This window comes from Crinia signifera, chromosome 1 (assembly GCF_055691185.1).
Source record: "Crinia signifera chromosome 1, ASM5569118v1, whole genome shotgun sequence".
In the NCBI taxonomy this organism is placed as follows: Eukaryota; Metazoa; Chordata; class Amphibia; order Anura; family Myobatrachidae; genus Crinia; species Crinia signifera.
In genome coordinates this window covers 339084419-339110675 of record NC_139217.1, presented here as the reverse complement: position 1 = coordinate 339110675, position 26257 = coordinate 339084419, and the positions used below count along the sequence as shown (strand labels likewise).

The 26257-nt window shown below is 42.4% G+C and overlaps 1 protein-coding gene across 3 annotated transcripts in view; it reads left to right on the top strand.

Annotated features, from left to right (window-relative positions):
- SSH1 (slingshot protein phosphatase 1) overlaps window positions 1-25580 on the top strand; it is a 56579-nt gene extending 30999 nt beyond the window's left edge. For all 3 annotated transcript variants that reach the window (XM_083145879.1, XM_083145888.1, XM_083145896.1), the window contains 11 exons: window positions 687-808; window positions 1654-1722; window positions 3682-3747; window positions 4187-4381; window positions 7527-7620; window positions 7704-7832; window positions 10179-10225; window positions 10678-10824; window positions 11716-11916; window positions 12861-13401; window positions 21572-25580. In XM_083145879.1, coding sequence (XP_083002005.1) covers window positions 687-808; window positions 1654-1722; window positions 3682-3747; window positions 4187-4381; window positions 7527-7620; window positions 7704-7832; window positions 10179-10225; window positions 10678-10824; window positions 11716-11916; window positions 12861-13401; window positions 21572-22705 — 2745 coding nt within the window. In that variant the 3' untranslated portion in view covers window positions 22706-25580. The remainder of the gene's footprint in view (window positions 1-686; window positions 809-1653; window positions 1723-3681; window positions 3748-4186; window positions 4382-7526; window positions 7621-7703; window positions 7833-10178; window positions 10226-10677; window positions 10825-11715; window positions 11917-12860; window positions 13402-21571) is intronic.
- The last annotated feature ends 677 nt before the right edge of the window (window positions 25581-26257 follow it).

Genomic DNA, 26257 nt, shown 5'->3' with positions numbered 1-26257 from the left:
ACTTACCATTCCTAGATTTCCTATTTAAACAATGTGGTCACAAACCATAGGGTGAAGCGTCAGCATACATAATACGTGGAAATGGCGGCACTCAAACAAAAGGTGGATTCAGCCAGTGTTTCAAAGCATATATTTGCTTTTTCGTCAGTACATAATGTTCATTATGTCCTGCTGAAAAAGCAAATATACACTGTGAAACGTATTCTATTAGCAGGCCAGCACTATGTCAGCCTTGGTATGAACCCCGGTGCCCTCCGGAACAATATGCAGATGGAATCGCACTGCGGCACTTGTTTATGTTTTGAAAATCCTCAGGAGTGCCGCCCGGTGGTTCCCATCTATCTATCTATCTATCTATCTATCTTAAAAATATGTCACTGGATGTCCGGTTTCAATATCATGTAGTAAGTCCGTTTAGACGTAATATTGTTTTTATATAGGAAGCTGATTGGGAGGCATCATGATATTTACTATAATAACCTGTCCCATTACTAATGTAGTTTAGATGGAAGATTTATGTGGTAAGGACATATGGAACATGTAGATAATAAGCGTTACTACTCTTTACATTGTAGATTCCCATTACTCAGGTGCAGCCTTCCAAATACTGAGCACGAGTACCTGTTTCAGATTTATTTATACTTTATAAAAGAGTTCTCCTCTGTTGGACTTTATATATTATTCAGGCTGTCCGACTGGAAAGCAGCTGGACAGACCGGGTACGGTACATGGTGGTGGTCTATAGTAATGGACGGCAAGACACTGAAGAGAATATACTACTGGGAGTAGACTTCAGCAGTAAAGAAAGGTGTGGTGCTATCAAGTTAAATTCCATGTGCAATTGTAATTAGAGCTTGATTGTTAAATGACATGATATGCTCTGTCTCTTTAATTATCAAGTTCCTAATGAGCTTTATACTGCATTGTCCTAAACACAAGTTCACTCCCAAAGTGAACCTCCTATGCCTAGCCTCAGTGTGCCATACGGGGCGAGATGCCCGGTGTGACTGAGTTGCTCCATTAAGTGTAGCACAGCATATAGGTACAGTGAAACACCAAACCTGGACTGTGGCTGTTACCATAGAGAAGCTAGTTTTTAAATATGTACAGAGTTGCAGTTGAAGCTTATGTGCACAGCGCCTAAACCTGACCAAAGTAATAGGCATGACTAGAAAAGTCCCGTTTGGGCGCCCACGCGTGATTTTCTCATCTTTTAGCTCACTTCTCCTGGGGGTAGCGAGCTGAAAAGATGTGTGCGTGCCCATCGGCGGTAACATTTGAATACCGCCAGGGCATGGGTGCCGGGACGGGCGCCCAACATTTGAATTTTCCCTGCATTAAATTGATCAGTGTAATCTAACAAAGTAGTTTTGTCACTCCTAGTTGTTTTATTTGTGTGAATAAGATGCACATTTTGCGTGAGACACAACCCGTGCAGCCGAATCATACAAGACTTGGCACACAGACAGGCACTGTTCGGCATGACTGAAGCCGCAGTACATGAGAACACCGCTGTTTGACATGGGCCTTGTTATTTACATAAAATGCCTCTAGAACATATAAGCAGACAAAAAAACACGTAAGAGTAGTCTGTAATATAATAAATAAAATATAAAAAATGTTCTCCATGTGACAAGTGTATCTGTGTCCTAGTAAGAGCTGCACTATCGGCATGGTTCTGCACCTGTGGAGTGACACCACCATACGTTTGGATGGAGATGGGTAAGTGTTTGTTACATTGTTCAACATAAATGAGTTCTCTTCAAATGTTCAAGATGCAAATGTCACTGTTCCTTAAGAGATGTGCTTTGTCTCCTGATAGCCACAGATTATTCATTGTGGGCACACAGCGTGATCACACCCACAGGGCACTTTTTGTTTACTGCATGAAACACTGAGGGTTTCATGAACTCATTAGTCCTTTTATCCAGTACATACAGTGGGGTTCTAACCGGGCTCACTGATGCCAGTCTTCCCTAAAACTCTTTATATCAGCTGAATGTCTTTTGGTTACACTTTACCAATACAAAAAATCCATTATTTTTGTTATTTCTGATTTGCCATGACTACATTCATTATTATTAGATAATGGGGGCTTATTTTGCGGACAAATTGGAATTTTGATTTTGTTGTACATAATTTTAACCCTTTGAGTGCCACAAATGAATTTGACAAAATATGTGTACAAATTGCTGAAGCAAGCATTTTTAGGTACTTGTTTCCTAGCACTTATGCATTGTATTGCATCGCATGCCATATAGCCGCATGCGATGCGATTTTGGCCCCCCTATACGAGTTGTAATTGTATAAGCACCCTAATGGGTGCTTACAATGTTAAATGCACCCCCACGCCACCCCCACTATGATCGCCAACCCGAAGCGTGGTGAGTGCAGCGGTATGCGTCCTCCGACCTTTTCATACCCCCACTATCCATGTAGACGTGGAGTTGATTGTAGATAGTGTGGCGAGCACGAAGCGTGGCAAGCGCAGCGAGCCCCGTGAGGGGACGCGTATTACTTTACATGTATTCCGCGGCCCTTCGCGGGGCTCGCTGCACTCGCCGCGCTTCGGGCTCGGTGGCTCGTTGCGCTCGCCACACTATCTAAAATCAACTCCACGCCGACGTGGATAGTGGGGGGTATGAAAAGGTCGGAGGACGCATACTGCCGCCCATCGAGGGCTCGCTGTGCTCGCCACGCTTCTGGTTGGCGTTGATACTGGGGGTGGCGTGGGGGTGCTTTTAACATTGTAAGCACCCATTACGGTACTTATACAATTAATAATCTTATAGGGGGCCATTTAACATTGAAAACACCCATTAGGGTGCTTATACAATGTAAAATCATATACCATTGTATATGGCATACGATTTTAAATTGTATTACATCTGGTGCCATCGCGTCACCTCGCATCACATACCATTGTAAAGCTTATGGTATACGATGCGATGGGCGCCGTGCTAGGAAACAAGTACCCATTTTTATTCATCATAATGACCTGTAATGTTTACCGTATAAGAAATACAATTTTCTTTTACACATCTTTTATTTTAATTTATATTAAAAATGCCGCTGGCCTTTTTAGTGGAAATTTTGAACATCTCTCAGAGAGATTTTGGCACCTAAAGGGTTTTTGTTGATAGAAAACCATTCTTGTTTAGGATTACCAACAGTTTAGAAACATTTTGCAAATCCTCTCCAACTGTAGCTAGCGAGTCACTCTGAAGGTGCCCATACATGGTACAATTATTGTATACAATTTGGACTAGATTGCATCGCATAGGTTTTGCAATTCGATGAGATGAGATCTAGTACAAAAAGTATGTGCAGCACATACTTTTTGAGCTGTGCGATAAGATGTGTCACGGGAGCGCGCATCCCATCCCACCCAGCAATTGTACCGTGTATGGGCACCTTTAGAAGTTTGTATGCAATATGGATGTGACTGGACAGAAATTGTGCTCAGCCCACTCAAGATGCCATATATGTTTACAAATCTCAGTTTTACCTGTTTGAATGGCTGTTTGAAAGATCCAGTCATAAGTTGAGGAAGTCTCTCTAGTAGATAGACTCTCCAAAAGTGTACATTTCGTAGTTTTCATTCTAATCAACAGCCTCTGGGATCACATCATATTCTTTCAAAACTCGCATCCTTAATTCTTTACTTTTTTTTTTCTTTAGCGGATTCAGCGTCAACACAGCAGGAAGAACCCATGTGTTCAAACCAGTGTCGGTGCAGGCCATGTGGTAAGAAATGTATGCAATGACCGCTATATAGGTTATGTTCTAGCTAAATAAAGGCTTTGTCAGATTTGTTTGTCATTTAGGTGCACTGTTACATTTTAGCAGCCTTTCCAATCTCATTCTTGCTGAAGCATACTGTACATTCTGTTTGTACGGATTGATCTGTTCCTTTTGGATTTATTTTGGCTTTGTTTCCAAAAAACAGAGAGTGCTAATTGAGTATATTTACATTTAAGTATTATAAATCCAATAAAATAGTATGACATATCAGGGCATACAATATGATATGATGTGAGGTTCATATAACCATAGTAACTGATACGAGGCAAGACATGGAATATTAAATATTGTTTATGTCTGTGCCTATGATCTTGTCACATTAGTTGTATTACTATTGTTATTGTCTGTTCATTACATTTTTTGTGTGGCTTCCAATGAACAGGTCAGCCCTTCAGATCCTGCACAAGTCCTGTGAGGTTGCCCGAAGGTACAACTACTTCCCTGGTGGGCTGGCTCTTGTGTGGGCCACATTCTATGAGAGCTGTATCGGTTCTGAGCAGAGTTGCATCAACGAGTGGAACACCATGCAGGATTTGGAGTCCACTCGGCCAGACTCTCCTATCCTCTACATGGAGAAGTGAGTGTCTTTCATAGGACAGTTTTTAAAAATTGATTATTTGTATGTTTTCTTTGTAATTAGCACCATTTGGCTGCTTAATTGAAATCAATGGAGCAAATATCTAACACTAACTACCACTCCTTTTTTTTGTTTATATGAAGCTTTGCGCAACATAATTTTCCTTTTCCCCTGCCACATTGGGTTTTACAAGTTCTGTTTCTTAACATACTAGTATTTCTTTAATGTATGAGTAACTATCGGAGCAGCCAGTTGAGCCTACGTAAAAACATGAGGAGAACATACAAACTCCTCCAGGTGGAGCCTGGTTTGAATGAAGACACAGGGTGCTGCCAGAAGGGGGTGCCGGATGTCGCTTTGACAGTTGGGATTCCGATGGTCAGTATACCGACATTGGAATCCCAACTGTTAAATGCCCGACCACGGAGCCAATACATTGTTTTCCCTGGCAGCTTCTTCCCCAACACCTGTGATGTCAATATTAGACCATCCTGATTGGAAGGCTGACAAAAACAGAATCTTTGTTGTGACCTGTCTGGTTGGTTTGCGTTAAGCTACTAAATGATCTGACTTACTCTCAATTGCACCCCCCCTCCTAGTATTAAATTCTCACCAGTATCTATAGCTAAGGTACTTATGCTTCCCAGTATATACTGTATACTAAACCTCTTTCCCCCACAGCTATTTAATCCATACACCTGGCAGGCATCCTTCATGGGCCTTATTAAATGAGCGGACAAAGGGGACAGACATTATAGAGGCCTTGGATGAGAAGGAATGGGCAGAGATATAGGAATGTACAGCAAGTAATTCTATAAGCATTAACAATATATAAATAAGCTGGTGTAGTGGGGGTGTTAAGTCCCCATTCAATAACCTAAAATGTATCCCAGGCACAGATTTTGGAGTGGTTGTTCTCATAGTCCTACTACTACATCGTTAATGTCTCTCTCATCACTATTATTGCTTCTTGTCTCTACTCAGTGTTCCATAAGAAAAACAAATTAATACAACACATTCTTGCTGCCTTCACCTACTATTTACCAACGGGTTTACCGCCACTGGTCACAGAGTTCTGATGTACCATGTACAATATATTCCATTTTTTTTTATCATCAGTTCCTCAAAATCTTCTTGCATAATTTGGGAACAATGGGTCAGCTAAATCTTAACCTCTTCAGTGGCAATCCCGAGAATTTTCCGGGCTGTGCCTCAGTGCCCAGTCTGGCAAGCCCGGAAAATTCTCAGGATTGCCACTGTTTGGGGCCGGGCAGCGCTGCTGAGTTCACTCTGATTTCAGGCAACGTTGCGCTGCCCGGCTCTCTCCCCTCTGCGGCGTCGCCTCCTCCTCCCCCCTCCCCTACGGGTGTTCAATAGAAGTCCCCGGCTTATGACAACAAGGCTGCCAGGGACAGCGATGCGGCGCGGGGGGCGCAGGTCCGGGCAGCCGCTGATTGACAGTTCAGCGGCGCTGCCCGGACCCAGGGGGGTAGTGGTGGGTTATTTTTAAAGGGAGCGCTCCCCATAAAAAACTCGCCCAGTGGGGAGCGCTCCCCAAAAAAAAAACCCACCACTGAAGGGGTTAATTAATTAATTAGCATGTACCTCAACACTCCCCTCTCTCCCCCATTCCTCCTCCCCAAGCTTAAGGCCGGTACTTCATATGTGCAGAAGGGCTATACATTTCCTTGTGCACTCACACAGTACTCAATTGTGTATTTTGTAGTGAAGCGCTGTAATCATTCTCCCTTTTATTCCACTCATAGGGCAGTGTTCAATGAGGCTGATTCACCATGTTTTATGGTGATTTTGTGCTATTTTCGTGCTGTACAGCGATTTTTTTTTTTTTTTTTTTTTTTTTTTTTTTTTTTTACACTTTACTAAAACGGTGAATCACCCTATTCAATGACCAGATGGCGAATACATTTCAAGGTTTTTATCGCCATGATTCACCGAGTAGCAATCGCTATCTTTTTATGGTGAAGTGGAATGTGAACTTTTAAAATAAAGTGTTTTGTTTTTTACATTTGGTGTCAAAAAATCAGGAATTTTATTCTGAGGAGGGGCATGCTATTTTTATTTATGTGCTGTAAGCACATGAATATATATTAAATTTAAAAAAATATATATATTTTTTTTACACAGCAGCCAGCAGGGGGCCGGGAGCCGAGCCGCTCATTAGATATTCATATATTCACTGCACCCAATCATTACATATGCACGATCGGGTGCAGTGAATACCCGGTCCACTGTTGGCTATCCCGGGGGGCAGCCTGTGCTGCCTGGTTCCCGGGGAGCCCACCTCCCCCCCACAAACGTTCTGGGGCAGGCAGGGAGACTTCCATCTCCCTGCCTGCCGCCGTCCTCAGGCTCCCTGCGGCATCGCCGCAGAAGTTCAAATTCGCCGGTCAGGGGCAGTGAGCCCCTGACTCGTTGAATACTGGAGCCGACGAGGCTCCGGAACGCGGCGGGCAGTGGCAAATGTGCAGCGAATCCTAAACAGGATTCGCTGCACATCGCCAAAATTCTCATTGAATACTGCCCATATTTCCCTACACCCCCACCCCTTTCCTTTTTTTATTAAACTTATGATCATCTGATAGAACTCTCTCCTCTCAACTCTTGCTTGGTTTTCACTTTTCACACATTGCTAACCCCTCAACCCAGTACATACCTCCTAGAAGTAAAAAAAAAAAACCTAGCAGGTAGTTTCCTAGTTTTTAAGCTGGACGGTGCATGCGCTAGGACTCCTCTCTTCACTGCAATATCTGATAACCTACAGTATATGACAAAGTAACAAGAGACTATCAAAAATACAAGCACATGGGTTTTTTTTGTTTATTTTAATATTTTAACCAAATCTTATTGTGCTTTATTTCTATTTTTAATTGATATGATTGTTATAGTTGCATACGTATCTATTTCAAGGTACTTTTATACATTTACTGAATGGTTAACAAGCAATAAATCAAATATAGAAGGAGTTCATATCCCATCGATTTGTGCCCAACTTATAATAACCTTATCTTGGAACATATATTGTTGCCAAAATGTAATCCTTCTTTGTGTGTGTGTGTGTGTGTGTGTCTGTCTGTGTGTGTGTATATATATAGTTCTGTTTGAGCAGATATTTTCCTGTTTGCAGACCAAGTGAAGGTGAGAGGACTGAATGGGTTATCAAAGCAAAACTTCGGAGCATCATGATGAGCAAGGACTTGGATAATGTAACATGCAAAGAGGTGAGTATATATTAGAGAGAGCTGCTCCCTCGCTATTCTACATGCTTGTGATTTGTTCCTCTATATCTGTCATCTGTATTTAGATCCGTAATGAGCTGGAGAAGAAGCTGAGCTGCAACCTGAAAGAGTACAAGGAGTACATAGACAATGAGATGTTACTGATTCTCGGCCAGATGGATAAAGCCTCCCCCGTCTTTGATTACCTGTACTTGGTATGTGTAGCACAGGAATTACAATTACATTCATGCTTATTTTTGGACCAGGTCATTTTATAAATACATCATAGTATCTTTCATGTGTCTATTTTAAATGTACTGCGTGGGTTGTCTCCACAGGTCACAGTTTTTTGTCTTTTAATTCTCCTCAAATCATGTTTAACATGTGAACACGTGAAGCTCTCTACAAGGCCTATGGCAGTGCTTGGGGCAGTCTAGCTTACATTGAGGTACACAATAGATTTTCATCATTCGGTGCCTTTAATATTACTTTTGGAGCAATGTCTGGAAGAGCAAACGCTTAACCTTTCACTACAGATATATATATATCTATATCAAAAAATTTTTAATGTCGTGTGAACATTTCGGTATGTGCCCTAGTAATATTGGAGTTCAATTAAGGACCAGCACACCGCCATGATTTTTTTGCTTGTCATTTTTTTTTGGGAGACATACTGTATATTGGTCATAAAAATACAGATTTGCTACATACATCTAGCCTCCTTTCACATTAATCAGCCCTTCCTTCCCCAGCCGGGAATCTTTTTTTGTGAGTTTTCTATAAAATAGTGTCTATTTTGCAAAATGGAGTGAATAGGTTGCAAAGCAGCTTTTGCTGATTAAAATTATATATGGCATGTCTATACAGTGTATGACTGCCTGTATCTGCATAAGAAACTAAAGTGTTTTCCTAGAATACAATGTAGGGTTTTGTTTTAGGATACAGTGAATATAGACTTGCCACATATCATTTTAATCAGCAGAAGTTGTGTGTGCATTCAATCCACTCCATTTTGCAAATAAGGTGCTATGTGACTAAAAAGACTCAAAAAAGACGCCCAATACTACAAAGTCACACAGAGTTCACATATTATGTGTTAAGCAACTTGTATCCCATTGGGGGATAGATGAATTTGGACACCTCTGTACGTCTGCTTAAATCATTATGGGGGACTGGACCTTTATAAATGTATGATGTTTTAGAGGGTAGCCAGGTGTTGTCCACGATGCACTCATATACTGAGTGCTAGCTGAGATACCAGGTCCTGCGCAACTCTGTTATCGTTCGGCATCTTTTGTTTTGCTTTGTCTTATGCTGGTGATACACTTGATCAACTTTCATCCAACCTTCCAAATACTTGTTTGGTTGGGCAGAAAATCTGGTCCTGTATGGGAACAAATGACAATCAGTCATTTGCTTACAATCCCAGGAAATGGACCAAATCATTCAGTCAATTTTTTTTTAAATTGAACAGATTCAACTACAGCACCTGGTCTGAGGTTTGTGTCCATTTCCAGATTTGGGGAGCAAATTACTGATTACAAATTACATTTGCTCCCATCCAGTACCAGATGTTTATTTCATCCAACCAACTAGTTGGAGGAAAGTATGTCTGAAGTATGGCCAGCATTATTGTCCATGTGATTAGGACGTACAATGAGACTGCGCTTTGACTGAGACCTCCTTTTCCAGTTGCAAAAAAATCTTGGGTCAATTCGCATCGACCTGGTTTTTTGCTAGTGGTAACGAAAAAACTTAAACACTCCCACTGGGCTTAATGCTGGCTCAGGCTTCTATTAGAGAACCGCTTGCAAGCCGAGTCCAAAATCCTGGGTGCGACCCGGCTTGGAAGTGTAAAAGGGGTATACATCTGTGTATGGAGCAGAACAGAACTTATAGCGGAAGAAAGCTTTGGCTGCTACATGTAAGGTGTCTGAGTGTGTGACCACCCTCTCCCAGAGGCAACTGCTGGGAGAGCTACATCTCTCAGCAACCCCCATAAGCTGAGTATAAGCTGCACCAGGCAGGAGATTTTTTTTTTTTTTTTTTCTCTGTATTCTTTTCAACCCTGGAAACATTTTTTTTTTTTTTTTTTAAGTGCATTCTTCTGGTATTTGGATCGTGCATACCTGCGGTAATTCAATATTGGGTTCGAGGTATAGCGGGTTTTTTACCTCAATAAATTTCACTCTTAGTTGAATTCCCTGCTTATAGAAGGGCAAGAGTGGCCAGACTGCTTTCAGCAAAGCACAGCACAGCAGAAGCACAGCAATTATTTTAAATAATTTTATTTTTATCTGATATTCTGTTTACACAGTAGAGGGTCTATGTGGACATGAACCTCTAGTGGCAGCCCTTGCACCTTACATATATCTGGGGGATTGAAGAAACGGTCAAAGGTAGACTTCCCTTTTAGTTAATAATGAAATGACAGAGAAAGTGGCGATGAAAATAAACTCTAAATGCAGTCTGCAAATAAGTGGTGAATGGCTAAAGTAAACTTTGAGATAGGGGAATCTCATGGGCCTTGGCTGCAATGATTAGTGCTATGTGTATTTCAGGGCTCTGAATGGAACGCTTCAAATCTGGAAGAGCTGCGCAATGCAGGGTGAGAAGGAGATGAACATATTAACACTGATTTTCATGAAACTGAATTGTGTGTTTGTATCCGCAGAAAGCTCATTGCATTTATAACCTAGACTGGATACATGAACTAAGTTTATTATGAAATCAAACATCTTATTTAAAATTGCAATGCAAGATGTAATTGGCAGCCATTATAGCACACAGTCCATAGTAGAACCTCTCTGCTAATAGCAATAGCCTTATTGAGTCAGACTAAAACATACATGTTATTGGCTGCTGTGGTTTACAGTACATATTGAACTTAAACCTTATTATTAAATTATCTTTTTTTCCTGCTGAAATAAAAAAACCATACCCAATAATAATATGTTACTCTGTACAATCTGTACCCTGTGTAGTAAAGGGCTTACAGAATCTGTATTTTATATTTATATTGATATGCAGATAATATTAACAGTAATATTGTCTTTTCAGAATTGGCTACATACTGAACGTGACCAGGGAAATAGACAACTTTTTCCCGGGCTTGTTCGCCTATCACAATATCCGTGTATATGACGAGGAGTCCACTGACCTGCTTTCACACTGGAATGAGGCCTATAACTTCATTAACAAAGCAAAGTTAGTATTGGTGGTTGTTTCAGCAGTTCTAGCACATGTAAGGACACAATAGGACATCCTGTACGATTACATGTACATTGTATTATCTTCTAAATTAATGATTTGCAAATATTTGTCCTATGTACATCTTCTCTTTCAACTCATTTATTCACTAGGACTAGATACTCTTTCTAAGGGGGCGATTAAGTCATTGGTGATGGGTGCAAGTTGCCAGCATTCTGGTCCTTTTCCCAGCAGCTCACAGGCAACACATTATCCTTCACCGCCCATAGTGGTGTGTAGAAATCTGCAATGTTACTGTACCGTAATTGGTACCAAAGTGTGCGTTCAAATTGAATTGCCCCTGTTGCACGCTATTTGCCTATGGGACCATTGATCATGTGATAAATGATTTCAGAATTATATCAATTTTTTTTGTCACATATCCATATCGCACATATTTTGACAATGTGGGGTTTAGTTGTACGAATTGTGTGACTCCACATAAGATGGCATGATGATCAAGTGTGCAGTTGTGCTGTATTGTGTAATTGCATGCTTTGTGTAAAACAATCCAGTGTCACCTGTACCTAATTTCATAACTGGATTACTGCTTTTTCCAGTTTCTTCTTGTTTTTACCACCATAGTTCATGCCCCATTACCATTGCCTTAGCCATTGTTATGACCAAAGAGAGCTGGTTGCTTCCGCCCAAACGCATCCACGCTAACTACCTACAAAGTGAAACATGGCACAATCCAAAATGCTTACTTCTTCCTGTGCTTTCTAATGCCTTCGACTTTCTATGTAGAAAGTCAACTGTATATGAAGCTGATGATCTGGTCACATCTCTGCTTTATGAAGCTTTGCTTTAGTGTTGTTGACTGCTAACCTTTTATGGTTGTGCCCGCAGAAAAAATAATTCCAAGTGTCTGGTGCACTGCAAAATGGGTGTCAGCCGCTCAGCTTCTACAGTCATTGCTTATGCCATGAAAGAATATGGCTGGTCCATGGAGAAAGCATACAATTACGTGAAACAGAAGCGCAGTGTAGCGAGACCAAATGCGGGTTTCAAGAGACAACTCTCAGAATATGAAGGAATCCTTGATGCCAGGTGAATTTACTTGTTTTTACATATTTGTTCCCAAAACTTGGTTTAAACTGAACCGTTGTTGCAGGAAATATGTGTTTGAAATGACAAACGCGCCTACCCCTTAATAGAGACCTTTGCAATCGTGGGACCCTTATCTCTGTTGTCATTGATCCCTAACACTGCATGTTTTCAAGGTATCGTCATGAATAATGAATGCCACCTGTAGATCTAGTGTGCTTGTCAATTAATATACCTGTGCTCTAGCTAGATGATTGTAAAACATGCACTGGACAGGTTCCCTGAGGGCCAAGTTTGAGAAACGCTTCCCTGTTCTATAGAAAAGGCAATGGCTGGTGGGAGTGTCTAATGCCTTACACCCATCCATCTCTTTGGCCAGTATTCAGTGCTCTTGATTCACCACTTTTTTCAGTGAACAGGGCTTTTTTTTTTTTTTTTTTGTGAAACTGAATTTTTTCACCGAAAAATGATATACACTGTATTCAATGTTCACTGTTCGCCGAAAGCGAACAGTGAATGCTGGTCAGTTCTCCCTTTCATAGCTGCTGCAATTCGCTGGTGTATTTCAATGGGGTTTTGACTCTGATTCGCAGAAAGTGTATTCAATGCTAGAATGGAGAACTGCTTTCACCATGATTTTTGCAGAGTTTCATCATTTTGCAATCGACCTCTTTTTTTTAGGTGAACTGGAATGTGTTCTTCAAAAATAAAGGTTTTCTATAAATTTTTTTGGGGTAAAAAAAAATCAGTTTTTTAATTATTTGAAAGGTCTTGCTAATTGCATTTAAAAACTTGCAGCAAATTAATATATTTTAAAGTTTTACAGACTGTGTAGGATGAACTTAGACAGGACATTTCATATGTCCATCATGCATGTTGCTGGTGTGTTTTATTATATGTCAAAGCTTATTTTTACACATAAATGACAACCTTTTTTTGTATTTTAGTAAACAAAGACACAACAAGCTGTGGCGGCAACATGTGGAGTGTGGAATGCCGCAAACAGAGTTAGATGTTCCATTTAAACCACATAACCTGGAGTCAGAGATTACATATAGGCTAAATGAAGAAGATGTGGAAGATCAAGTTTTGCCTGAACATCATTGTTTTAGGCATCTTGCAGAGCCTCATGAATTAATTGAGCCACCAAATGTGGTGCTGCAAGTGGAAGACCTGGAGAGAGATGCCCTCTTGGGGGAGACCACATTCCCAGAGCCATATTGCACAATTAAAGCCAAAGACAAAACCTGTATCAACGAGGGATATTTACCAATGGGGAAAGATTTGGATTTTGGGATGCAGGAAGTAAGAAAGAAGTTGGATTTTGCAGAACATGTAAACCCAAAGAACCTTGAAGATGACCTAACCTCAGCAGAAAGTGAGCGGGGGAAGCTGGTTGCGCCAATGGGGTACAATAGAGAGGATCAGCGTGCCAGCAAGGAATTGTTCAACAGCAGCAGCAAAAGAAGCTGCCCTATAGACAATGAGGTAGGAGTTGCATAATATGGAAGATCAATGAGCTAATAATATTTCTCTTTCGTCCAGTCCGGTGACACAGCTAACCTTGGGATGTAGAGGGGTCCGCCAGGAGCCAGGCACCTATGCTTCAATTCTTTGGAAGCAGGCTCCTCCCTTCTGCATCCCATCATGCTTCAGTTTCGTTTAGGTGCCCACAGGAGTGGGTGCAATGCACTTTTTCTTTGGATTTTTAGTCAGAAAGGCTTTTATTTTTTTATTAACAGTTAGCTTAGATGCAGGTTTTGCCAGCGTGTGACTTCTGTTGAAGTCAGTACACGCTGAGAGCGCAACAGGACGCTGACAGAAGCGCGTCCTGTCAGTGTTCTGTGTGCAGAGAGGGACATTCACTGAGGAATGTGCGCTCTGCACAGCGCTGAGCTCCGCTCAAGCGGAGACCTGTCCTGGGCTCCGGGGGACCCCATCCAGCGCCTTGCGTAGAAGGGGATCTTGGGGACGGGTCCCCCAGCGATGGCGGCCGCCATCTTTAAGAGTTTAGAAGCTGAAATCCCCCAGGGGAGTTGAAGCGTCTTACAGGACGCCCAGCGTTTCTGGGCAACTCCAAGTGGTCCCTAGAGGGGGAGTTACTGGAGGTAGAGAGACACAGTGGGAGCGCCTGTGTGTGAGTTTGGCGCCAAAGACGGCGGTTACCCTCACTGAAGGGAGACTTGGCTTCTCCCTTTTGATCCTGGCGCCATTTCCCGTGCGTGCTGCGGAGCTGAAATAGACAGACCTGCTGAGAAGTCTCTCTGGAAAACGCTTCCCCCGCTGAATACTGGCAACAGATACAGATAAGTACACTGTGTGCATTACTCTGTGACTTTGCCTGAACGTTAAACAGTATTGTTATATTCTGATATTAACATGGCGGACGAGTACAGTTCTGTTGCTGGGGGGGAGCGCTGGAGATGTTTTATCATTGCAAAAAATGTAATGTAAATTTATCTTGTGAACAGTTGGACCAGGGGGAATTGTGCCCTTCCTGTGAAGCTGTATCCTCTGGGTCACGGACTCATAGCCCAGGTGGAGCTGAGCCTTAGTGGGCTGTAGCTTTGGGACAGTCTGTCAAGGCTTTGACAGAGGCTTTAAATAAGCAGAGGGGATCTTTGGTGGGATCACCGGGTCCTATACCTTCATCTCAGGGATCTTTACCCTTTCACAGGGAGACCCTATATGGCTGCAAGCTATGCAGAACACGGCACAGGGTGTGCATAAAATGTCTTCTCTTTTAGAGCAGTTCACAAAAGATCTGATGATGTCATGTTTAGACAGAGTTCTTCTATAGCACCTCCATTAATGCAGACACAGATGATGGAGTTGATGAAGATGATTTATGTTGGTTACAGGGGGAGGATATAGATTCTTCTACCTCTGGTATTGAAGACCTCATTTTGGCTGTTAAACAGACTCTGGATTTGCCTGCGGAGGAAAAGGCTGCTGCACAGTGTGTGTTTAAAAGGAGCCGTAAAGATCCTGTATCTTTTCCCTCTGATAAAGGCATTATTGCCTGATTAGACGAGGCTGGCAAGTCTCCGGAGAAAAGGCTGGTAATGGCAAAGAGGTATGCTAACATGTATCCTATGCCTGAGGACCATGTTAAGATTTGGGAGAAAGTTCCATTAGTGGATTCCTCTGTGGCAAGGTTATCTAAGGCCACGGCTCTGCCAGTGCAGGGTGGGGCGGCCTTTAAAGATCCAGTGGACAAAAAGGTTGAAGGCTGTCTCAAGGCAGTTTGTGAAGGTGTTGGTTTCACCATGCGGCCTATCATTGCTTCGGCTTGGGTGGCGTAGGCCATGATCAAGTGGGCAGAGACTTTGGGGAGTCTTCTCCAACATGATGCAGAGGTTTTTTCTCTGGCAGAAAAGCTACGATGTGCTGCTGAGTACATATGTGAGGCTAGCGAAGAGGGTGCCAAGATGGCGTCCAAAGTTTCGGTCACGTCTGTTACTGCTAGGAGAGCTCTCTGGTTGAAAGCCTGGGAGGCTGACAGTGAGTCTAAAAAGTCTCTGGAAATTATTCCTTTGAAAGGAGAGTTTTTTGTTTGGCTCAGAGCTGGATGAGATTATCAAACAGGCTACCCGGGGGTAAGAGCACTTTTCTCCCCACTACCTCAAAGGCGACTGGATCAAAGTTTGGAGTGTTTAAGCAGTCCTTTCGTCCCTCCTTTAGAGGGGGAGCTACTGGCAGAGGTCAGTCAGGTCGTGGACGTTTCCAAGCCAGCAGGGGTAAAGCGTCTAGGTCCAAGTTTGGCGCCTTTGCTAAGAAGCATACCGCCAAGGGGGAAGATAAGCCCTCTGCATGACGGGGCGGAGACTCCCTGTTCTGGAATCAGAGTAGGGGGTCGCCTCCTACACTTTCAGGACAGTTGGAGGGTGACCACGGAGGATCCGTGGGTACTCTCGATTGTTTCAGAGGGATATCGAATAAAACTCAGGGGTCACTCCCCTCACAGATTCCTCCCCACTCCCTTACCGAAAACCGCATCTCTCAGAGCTTCACTTCTGGGTGCTGCTTTATCTCTAGAGGAGAAAGGGGTAGTTATACCTGTCCCTCGAGAGGAAAGGAGAAAAGGCTTCTATTCGATACTTTTCTTAGTTCTGAAACCAGACGGGTATTTCAGGCCCATTCTAAATTTGAAATCTTTAAATGCTCATCTGTGGGTGGATCATTTTCGAAGGGAATCTCTAAGGTCAGTGCTCTTGAGCATAGAGTCTGGGGAGTTCCTAGCGTCAGTGGATATTCGAGATGCATATCTCCATGTCCCAATCCACACAGATTTCCAATCTTTACTCCGCTTTGCAATCGGGGGAAGACATTGGCAGTTCCAAGCACTTCCGTTTGGACTTGCAACGGCTCCGAGAGTATTTACCAAGGTGATGTCCATCATGGCTGCAGCTCTCAGGTTAAAGGGGATAATTGTTATTCCTTATCGGGACGATCTACTTATCAAAGCAGAGTCGGCAGAATTGTTACAGGTTCACCTGGAAGTGGCGACACAGTTTTGAAAAGTCAGGGCTGGATTTTAAATCTACCAAAATCCCAGTTGACACCTACACAGAACTTGAAGTTCTTGGGGGTGATCATAGACACACATCTTCACAGGGTGTTTCTCCCAGAGTCCAAAGCGGTAGAGATTCGACTGAGGGTCTTGGAAATTCTACATGCCCCAACACCATCGGTGTGGCAGGGTGTGAGATTGCTAGGAAAGATGGTGGCAAGTTTCGACACCTTACAGTGTGCCAGGTTCCATTCCAGAATTTTCCAGTGGAACATCCTAGCCTGTTGGTCAGGGAAGGCCAAGAGAATGAAAATGGAAGTTCTAGCCCTGTCACCGGAGTCCAGGGAGTCCATCTTGTGGTGGACGGATGTGGAGAACTTGCAACTGGGGAGATCTCTCAGGTCCTGGGATTGGCTGGTCATAACGACCGACGCCAGTCTAAGGGGCTGGGGAGCAGTAGTTCTTCATCTGAGATTGCAGGGCCTTTGGTCAGTAGAAGAGTCGAGACTACCCATAAACATTTTGGAGCTGAGGGCAGTTCTAAATGCATTACTCCAAGCGGAATCCTTGCTGAAAGGGTCTCCGCTGAAAATACAATCGGACAATGCGACAACAGTGGCTTATTTGAACCATCCAGGCGGGACTCGCAGCAGGATGGCGATGGCGGAAGTCTCCAAGGTTTTCAGCTGGGCGGAGACAAACGTACCAGCATTGTCGGCGATATTTATTCCAGGAGTCAGGAATGTGGAAGCGGACTTCCTTAGCAGGGAATCCCTTCAGGAGGGAGAATGGTCCCTTCATCAAGAAATCTTTCAGGAGATTGTGAGTCGTTGGGTCTTCCGGACATAGACCTGATGGCGACAAGATCGAACCGTCAGGTTCAGAGATTCTGTTCCAAAGTGAGGGATCCCACTGCTTGGGCAGTAGATGCCATGACAGTTCAGTGGGACTTCCAGATGGTATACATCTTTCCTCCATTTCCCATGTTGCACAAGAGTGTTGAGGAAAATAAAGAGTCAGAAGGTACGAGCAATTCTGATTGCTCCAGACTGGCCCAGGAGGTCTTGGTACTCCACTGTACTGAGGTTGTCGAAGGATTCCTGGAGGCTTCCTCATCGACAGGACCTATTGAGCCAAGGACCGTTTCCTCACGAGGACCCAGGTCGTCTCAATTTAACGGCGAGGCTTATGAAACCTCCTTATTGAAAAAGAAGGGGTTTTCTGATGAGGTCATCCAGACCATGCTGAGAGCTCGTAAGCTGGTGTCTGCAGCTAATTACCATCGGGTGTGGAAGATTTACATCAGATGGTGTGAGAGACAGAATCTTCACACGTCAAGATTCAAATTATCAAGACTTTTGAATTTTTTTATAGGATGGTTTTTTCATCAGGCCTTAGTCTGCAATCCTTAAAGGTGCAGTTATCGGCCTTATCCATATTTTTTCAAAAAAGAGTAGCCTTGCTACCTGAGATTCAAACCTTTTTACAAGGGGTTGCTAGGCTTAAACCTCCTTACAGGCAGCCGGTGGCGCCTTGGGACTTGTCTTTGGTCTTATCCATGTTACAGAATCCTCCTTTTGAACCATTAAGATCTGCGGAGTTGAAGTATGTGACGTAGAAACTTACTTTTTTGTTGGCCATTGCATCAGCCAGAAGAGTGTCTGAGTTGGGTGCTTTGTCGTGCAAGTCACCGTTTTTGATTTTTCATGATGACAGGGCTGTGATGCGAACAGTCCCTAAATTTCTACCTAAGGTAGTGTCGTCTTTTCATCTGAATCAAGACATTGTACGTCCGGTGTTTTCTCCCCCAGAGGGGGTTAAGAATAGGGACAAACTAAAGAGATTGGATGTGGTTCGCGCCTTGCGAATATTACATTGAAAGGGTGAAGGACATTCGGAAATCGGATTTGCTTTTGGTGCTATATGATGTGCATAAGGTTGGGTCGCCTGCTTCGAAGCAGACCATCGCTCGGTGGTTGAGATCTACCATTGCTTTTGCCTACTGTAGAGCAGGTCGACAAGTTCCGTCTTCGGATAAATGCACATACCACCAGGTCGGTTGCTTCCTCCTGGGCGGTGCGCCATGGGGCTACGGCAGAACAGTTGTGTAAGGCTGCCACCTGGTCCTCTGTTCATACCTTTACCAAATTTTACAGGTTTCATGAGTTCGCGTCGGAGGACGCTTCATTTGGATGGGCAGTGATGAGAACTGTTGGTCTGAGCGTACCCTCCCAAAGGACCGGCTCGTGAACGTCCCAAGGTTAGCTGTGTCACCGGACTGGACGAAAGAGAAAAGAGGATTTTTGTAAGAACTTACCGTTCGAACCCCTTTCTCTGAGTCCAGTCCGGTGACACAGCGATCCCTCCCTTACGCTCAGTTAAGTGTACCGTTCATGTGTTGCCATGTTATGGTTATGTTATGTTGCCTTAAACGATATATGCATATATATATATATATATATATATATATATATATATATATATATATATATATATATATATATATATATATATATATATATATATATATATATATATATATATATATATATATATATATATATATATAAAAGATGTTCAGGCATTGTTCTGAGTTATGTATCCTAGTGTGCTCTTGAAGTCGAACTGAGGCATGATGGGATGCAGAAGGGAGGAGCCTGCTTCCAAAGAATTGAAGCATAGGTGCCTGGCTCCTGGCGGACCCCTCTACATCCCAAGGTTAGCTGTGTCACCGGACTGGACTCAGAGAAAGGGGTTCGAACGGTAAGTTCTTACAAAAATCCCCTTTTACAATATTAGAGTAATTGATATCCTTAAAAAGAGGGTTTAAGGGTAACAATATGATTTAAAAAGGGGGCTGACAAGATGTGCTGAATGGTTCTTATCTGTCATCAATTTCTGGGCGAGATTTAGTGAAGTGCGATTTTATCGCACTTTCAGAAATCGCAACAAATTGCACTTTTTAAACTCGCATTATTGGCCAAATTTTTGCATATTTAATGAGATGCAAATTCACGACAAAAAAGCGCAATTTTTAGTCATAAAAATGTGCAATTTTCAGTCATGTGCAATTTAGGTTAAAAAAACAGTGGGAAAAAAAAATGGTGTGGGGTCCCCCTCCTGAGCATAACCAGCCCCGGGCTCAAAGAGCCAGTTCTGGTTTCATAAAATCACGGGGCAAAACAAATAGGGATCCCCAGGATTTTATAAAACCCAGCAACAAGCTCAAGGGCTGGTCCTGGTTCCCAAAATACAGGGGACAAAATCAGTAGGGGTCCCCCGTAGTTCAAGAACCAGCACTGGGCCCAACCGCCAGCAGGGTAATGCCACAGCCGGGGGGAGACTTTTTATACAAGTCCCCCCGGCCAAAGCTTTCTCCCCTTGACCGGTCAGCATGGGCAGGGGTCCTAGGGAAGTGGGGACCCCCCCAAAGAAGGCACCCCCCCCCCCCCCCCCCAAAAAAAACAATTACCTGCATTTTTTTGAAGCCCGGGGCTGTCCTCGATGCCCCAGGGCCATGGGCATCAAGCTGATTATAGTGTTAAAAAATAGAAAAACTATTGTGTATTGCTGTGGCATTACAAGTCCCAGCAAGCCAGCACCGCATGTAGGGACTTGGAGAACCACAAGTCCCAGCATGCGGGGCAATAAAGGGCCCGCTGGGACTAGTATTCCCCCAGCAGTAGAAATAGTTATAAAAAAAAAAAAACACACAAGACGCACACACACTTACAGTACAACTTTTTTGCATACAGAGCCCATACATTCCAAATCACCTGTCTTGATAGAAGATCGGTCCCCTTTTCCAGTAGAATCCATAGTGGGGTAACTGTAGAAGCAAATTATACTCACCATGCTGATCTTCGGAAATTCTCCGGACCCTCCACAATGCTGTCCGGTATCTGGGGGCAGGTTTGTTTACATCTGAAGCTCCACCCCCAGACCGGGACTTAGCCCCGTCAGCCAATCATGGTCCGGAACACCCCATGCCGGACCATGATTGGCTGGCTGGCGGGGCTAAGTCCCGGTCTGGGGGCAGAGCTCTGGATGTAAACAAACCCGCCCCCAGACATCGGACAGCATAAAAAAAGTATAAAAAGTATCCTGCTGGCTGGTTGAGCCCGGTGCTGGTTCTTGAAATACGGGAGACCCCTACTCATTTTGTCCCCCGTATTTTGGGAACCAGGACCGGCCCTTGAGCCTGGTGCTGGTTTTATATAATCCTGGGGACTCCTATTTGTTTTGCCCCGTGATTTTATGAAACCAGGACCGGCTCTTTATTTATTTATTTTTTTTTTTTTTTTTATTTTTTTTTTTTTACACCAGAACCATGCACAGATCACAATGATCTGTGCATGGTTCAGACAAATTCGCAAGTCAGAACCTGATCTATTTGTTTTGCGATTTTTTTTTTTTTAATAGCCTTTACTAAAAATTGCATCCCGTTAAATTGCCGATTTTGTATACTTTTTAATGGGAAAACATCTCAATGCGATTTTTAGTGTTTCGTTTTTACTAAAAATCGCACCTTTAAAATGTGTGAATTCTTGGCAAAAAGTGTGATATATATTTTTTTTTTGCCGCAAATTACATCCTATTAGGGGGGGTATTCAATGTTAGGCGTGCTCCCGCAGCCATCTCCCGACAGGGGAAATGGCTGCGGGGCCCTATTCAATGCTGTCTTCCCCGACAGCATTGAACAGGGGTTTTGCACAGAACGAGCGGGCTCGTTCTGCCGAGAAAGGCCGGAAATAGGCGAGCTCCCGGCCGGAGCTCATCTATTTTTGTCATCAACTCGCGGCCACACCCCCTTCTCGCCGGGACATTGAATCCCGACTGCCGAGCTCCAGGCGAGCAAAACGAGAACGGGACAGGGGCACGGCTGTCGAGCTTGCTCGAAAGCCGTTCCCCTGACATTGAATACCCCCCTAAATGTGCGATTTTCAGAAAATGACTGAAAACTGACGTTTTTGCATAAAAAATGTGCAAAAAAAATATATTGAATGCTATTAAATGTTACCCCATATGTTTCTATGTACCTTTTTGACTAAAAGGAATTGTCTTTTTTATGTATTATGGCCTTTTTCAATTTCGGTTATATACCCCTAAATCATGGTTGTTCAACTACTGTGCTTCATTTTGTAGGAAGATGCCATTTTTGGAATCCTGAGTAAAGTCAAACCAACTTATCCATCATGTACAGACTGCATGTATCCCACAACTGCCATGTCTTCTGATACACAAGCAGAGTGGCAGCAGCTGGAGCCTACTGACCTATCAGATGCTCCCACAGTATGCAGCCAACCAGCACTATTACAGCACATGACTTCAGCAGTATTGGAAAGAATGCATGGACACCAGTTGTGTAAAGGGACACATTTGCAGACTAATGCAGAAGGTTTCCATGCAACACCTTCAAAGGCTGTTGATAAGAATATCAGTGATTCTGTAAAGGCGCAGGATGAGATTGGTCAAGTGGAGTCCTGTGAAGACTCTAAAAAAGAATCCAGACAGTCTAAAGACCTAAAATATTTATTTTTCAGCAGTGACTTAGAAAAGCCTGCTACGCATAGTTATTTGATGCAACACCAAGAATCCATAATTCAGCTTCAGAAAGCTGGCTTGGTTAGAAAGCATACCAAAGAATTGGAACGATTCAAGAGCAAAGGCTCTTCTGTCCTCAAAGAAAGTACCTTAGACAAGACTGAGGCCGAAATGTGTAAAGATGTAGGTACGCAGCAATTATCCATACAGCCTGCTGGAGATCAAAAGGATATCCCAGAAAAGGTAGACGTGCCTGAAATATCAGATAGTGTGTTTCAGAAGACATCTACTCCAACCTATAAAATAGATCTCATAAGTAGCTGTACTAAAGACTTTCTGAAGACCATTTGCTACACGCCAACATCCTCCTCCATGAGTTCCAATCTTACCCGCAGTTCAAGCAGTGACAGCATTCATAGTGTCCGTGGTAAGCCTGGACTTGTCAAACAGAGGACTCAGGAAATTGAAACTCGGATGCGACTAGCAGGTCTCACTTTGTCTTCCCCACTCAAGAGATCTCACTCTCTAGCCAAATTAGATAGTCTAAATTTTTCCAGTGATGATTTATCATGTGACCCTAATAACTTTCAAAGATTTGAGTGCAAGAGCCCAAAATTAACGGACAGCCCTGTCTGTGCAGGCACTCCATCCTCCTCCTCCTCAGGAGCAACAGAAACTCTCTCACGTCACTTGGAATCTACAAATTCATCAATGACTGAGACCGAAACAAGATGACTTTTTGACTTATTAGCATTTTTTTTCCCTCTTCTTTTATTGTATGTTTAAACTAAATGTGTTGTGCATGTTTGTACGAGACCAATATTATGTTGCTTTTATGCCCATGGCAAATTCACTTGATCTCTTTACTAAAAGTTATTGTTCATTTTGTATTTTGATTTTTTTTATTATTGTTTCGTATTTAATCTCAGGTGGGGAGACTCAAAGATTATCTAAATGTAAAATTATATGGTACACTTCACATTTATTCAACCCTACCTCTATTTAGTTTGTAATTAACAATGACACTCCAGTATATTGTATTGTAAGCTTAACATGACCTTGGGCCAGATTCTCTAAGCTTCAAAAGTGATAAAATGGAGAGTGATAAACAGCCAGCTAATCAGCTCCTGCCTGACACAAACACAGTCTGTGACATGGCAGGTAGGAGCTGATTGGCTGGCTGTTTATCACTCTCCATTTTATCACTTTTGAACTTTTGAAGCTTAGAGAATCTGGTACCATGTCTTCAGTTCCTACACTGGCTTTTTATGTATTTATTATATAGCCCTTGTTCACTATGAGTTGAGCAGAATTTGTTCCTATGAGAGAGAGCAGTTACTAGTGTGTGCTATACAATACGGTATGCTCGCTCACATGTGCCATCTTTCCCGAGTCTCTTTTCACCTTCACAGCTGTAAGTTGTAGAGGAATCAGCATTACATATTCTGGCCGCTCAAGTCTACTATTGAGTCAAGCTAATGACTTGAGCTCACTATAATATCTGCTCTTTCCTTTGAAAAATAGGATCACAAAAGATCAATGTAGAATCTGGTGACAAGTTTTTGTTAAAGAGCCACATTCCTATTCTCAGAAGCCGTGCCTAAATTTTGTATTCCCACTCTAAGGTAATATTCTTTCCTGGTGTTTTCCTTTAGATATTTTCTTATGAGACATTTGAGGTAAATGTAACATCCTCCGAGTTCTGGAGGTGCGGAACTTTTATGCAGTTTGTTTTTTTAATGCAGCAATCATGCAAAACCAGCTTGATTTTCCATTGTGAAGATTTGTGCGAGTATGCCAATTTTTTTTAAAGCAGCAAAGTCCTGCACCTCTGGAACTTAGACTATTACATTTAGCCAAGGAAGTATGTGTTTGACCTGGTCTGTTGTACAAGAATGCCTTGAATAATTGTTTCCCTAGCTATTAAATTATGACATTAGCTATGTCTGCTTTTTTTGTTTTGAAACTCCTTTTTTTCTGATAGTGTATACAGATATTAAAGCTACGCATTAGTATACAGTATGTAGGTATTGCATACATTAACAAAAAAGTTGTGGGCAGATGAGAAGGAACAGTAGAAGTGCAGATATGTTCAGTTTGATGTGATTATAGCTAATGATTGCAAACATGGGGAAACATTTAATAGGATGAGATCCAGAAAGTGAGAGATTTGGTAAGACATCTCCAGTTTTTTGTTTTTTTTTAAAGCAGCAATCATTTACACGGCAACATCAAACTGGTTTTGCAGTGTAAATGATTGCCGCTTTTAAAAACTGGAGATGTCTTACCAAATCTCTCACTTACTGAATCTATCATCCTATTAAATTTCACCCTTGATGTTGTAAGACCAACTGAATGAGAACAAATAATATGGGATCATAGGAAGTATCTCTTCCATTATATACCTTTTTATAAACACTCCAGTTGGCTTAGCTTGAAAGTTGCCATCTTGTAATGAGCTTCCCCATTCCAGTAGCCGAATAATCTGAATTGTGCATGGCTGGTATTGTGTAGGTAGTATTTCCATGGTGCTGGACTAACTCGGGTTTTAGAAGAAGGCATATGATTTGTTATGTTACAAACCTATTGCTATATTTATTTTTCCTAGTGGGAGAACGTCCTCCTATAGTCAATGTAATATTTACAGCAAATGCTGATATAATTGGGCAGAGAACAAAATGAAAGGCTCTTCTTTTATAGAACCAGACAAATCATCACAATGACAAGGTTATGTAGCACCGTATAGAGTTCTACATTCCAGACCTTTATTTGCAATATGCCAAAGTATAATAGTGCAATTATCTGTTAACATAGGGTTTGTGTAAATATTAGATTTGTGTCAAAATGCACTTTCCAGAGACAGTTGGTCAAATAGCATCTTATTGTTGCATTTTAGGTGCAGGTTTCCCTTCTGCTATGGTAGAACACCTAATTGACACGGCTCCAAACTGCCTTTTAAACAAATAGAAAGACGGTTATGCTGCATTATACACACTGCTAGCTGAAGACCGTCACAGCCTAAAAAGTGATTTGTTTGAACAGCGCAGTCCTCCATAGTTTAACTTTTGATGTCAAGTCCTTTCAGAATATCTCACTTCATGGGTTGTAGTGTTTAGGGTGTTTTTTTTTTGTAATAGAAGAAACTATTGAAAAACATCTTTACTGCCAAAGTCATTGCTACATAATGCACATTGTAGAGGACACCGCTTTTGTGTAGTATTTCCATGTGGCAAGAATGGATTCCATCTAACAGAGCCTTTCATCTTGCTGTTGGCCACAATTATTCACTGACTCCTTGTTAAATGGGGTTCCCCCATGCCCTATTGTGAAGACTGCCACTTGGTTTCTAGAGAACCCTTACCATTATCTTCCCACAAGAACCATCTGTTACATATTTATTTTGTTATTGTTTATACTACTATGTTACGAATGTAAGTGTTTGTGCCTATATATATTCTGCATCTATATGTAGCAGAAGTATGATGCACTTAAATCATTGGATAGTATGTGTGTTTATGTTCCATGTGTCCCAGAAAGACCATACATATTTTTGTGCAGTAAGATACCCTTGTTTCATTATTTTGACAGAGATTAAAGACTTGAATATTGATGTTGTCCTTTTATTTTTGAGTACATAATTCACTCTAAACAATGTAGTTGGTGTTGGCTATATCTTTTGTAGAAGCATTCAATTAAGTATTGCTGGTATAGTAATTAGTGTTAATTCTAGCACTCGCCATCTTTGAAAACCCATACAGTTCTTCTTACCTGCCTGGATTGTCACTGCCTGCTGTAGTGCTTCTAGCACAGTGTGGTCTGTATATCAGCACTGATATGCAAACCAAACCTGTGCTAGAACACAACAGCAGACAGCGACACCACAGGCAGAGCACAGGAACTGCATGGGTTTTCAAAGATGGCGGGTGCTAGAATGAACACGAATAATGGTAAGCCAACGTTGCCCATTTCTGTGTGGTGTTGGGTATGGGCCTGAATCAGACCTGATTGCTAATCTGAGTAGATAACTGCCACCCAGACAGAAAATATCACAATCCGGTATACTGTTGTGCGTTGTTGCCCAAGTCTGTGTAAATGTGAGTAGGCCTGACCCTTCACAAACTATACGACCGCTTCAAGCTGACGTCACAAACCCTCCTTTAAAACACCTCGGCATGCCTGCATTCACTCCCTGAAAATGTCAGGTTACCACCCCCAAACCCCGACTTCTGCGGTCAGTCAATTTCCAAGGGCATTGCAATTAGATATTGTCACTATTTTTATCGCTGT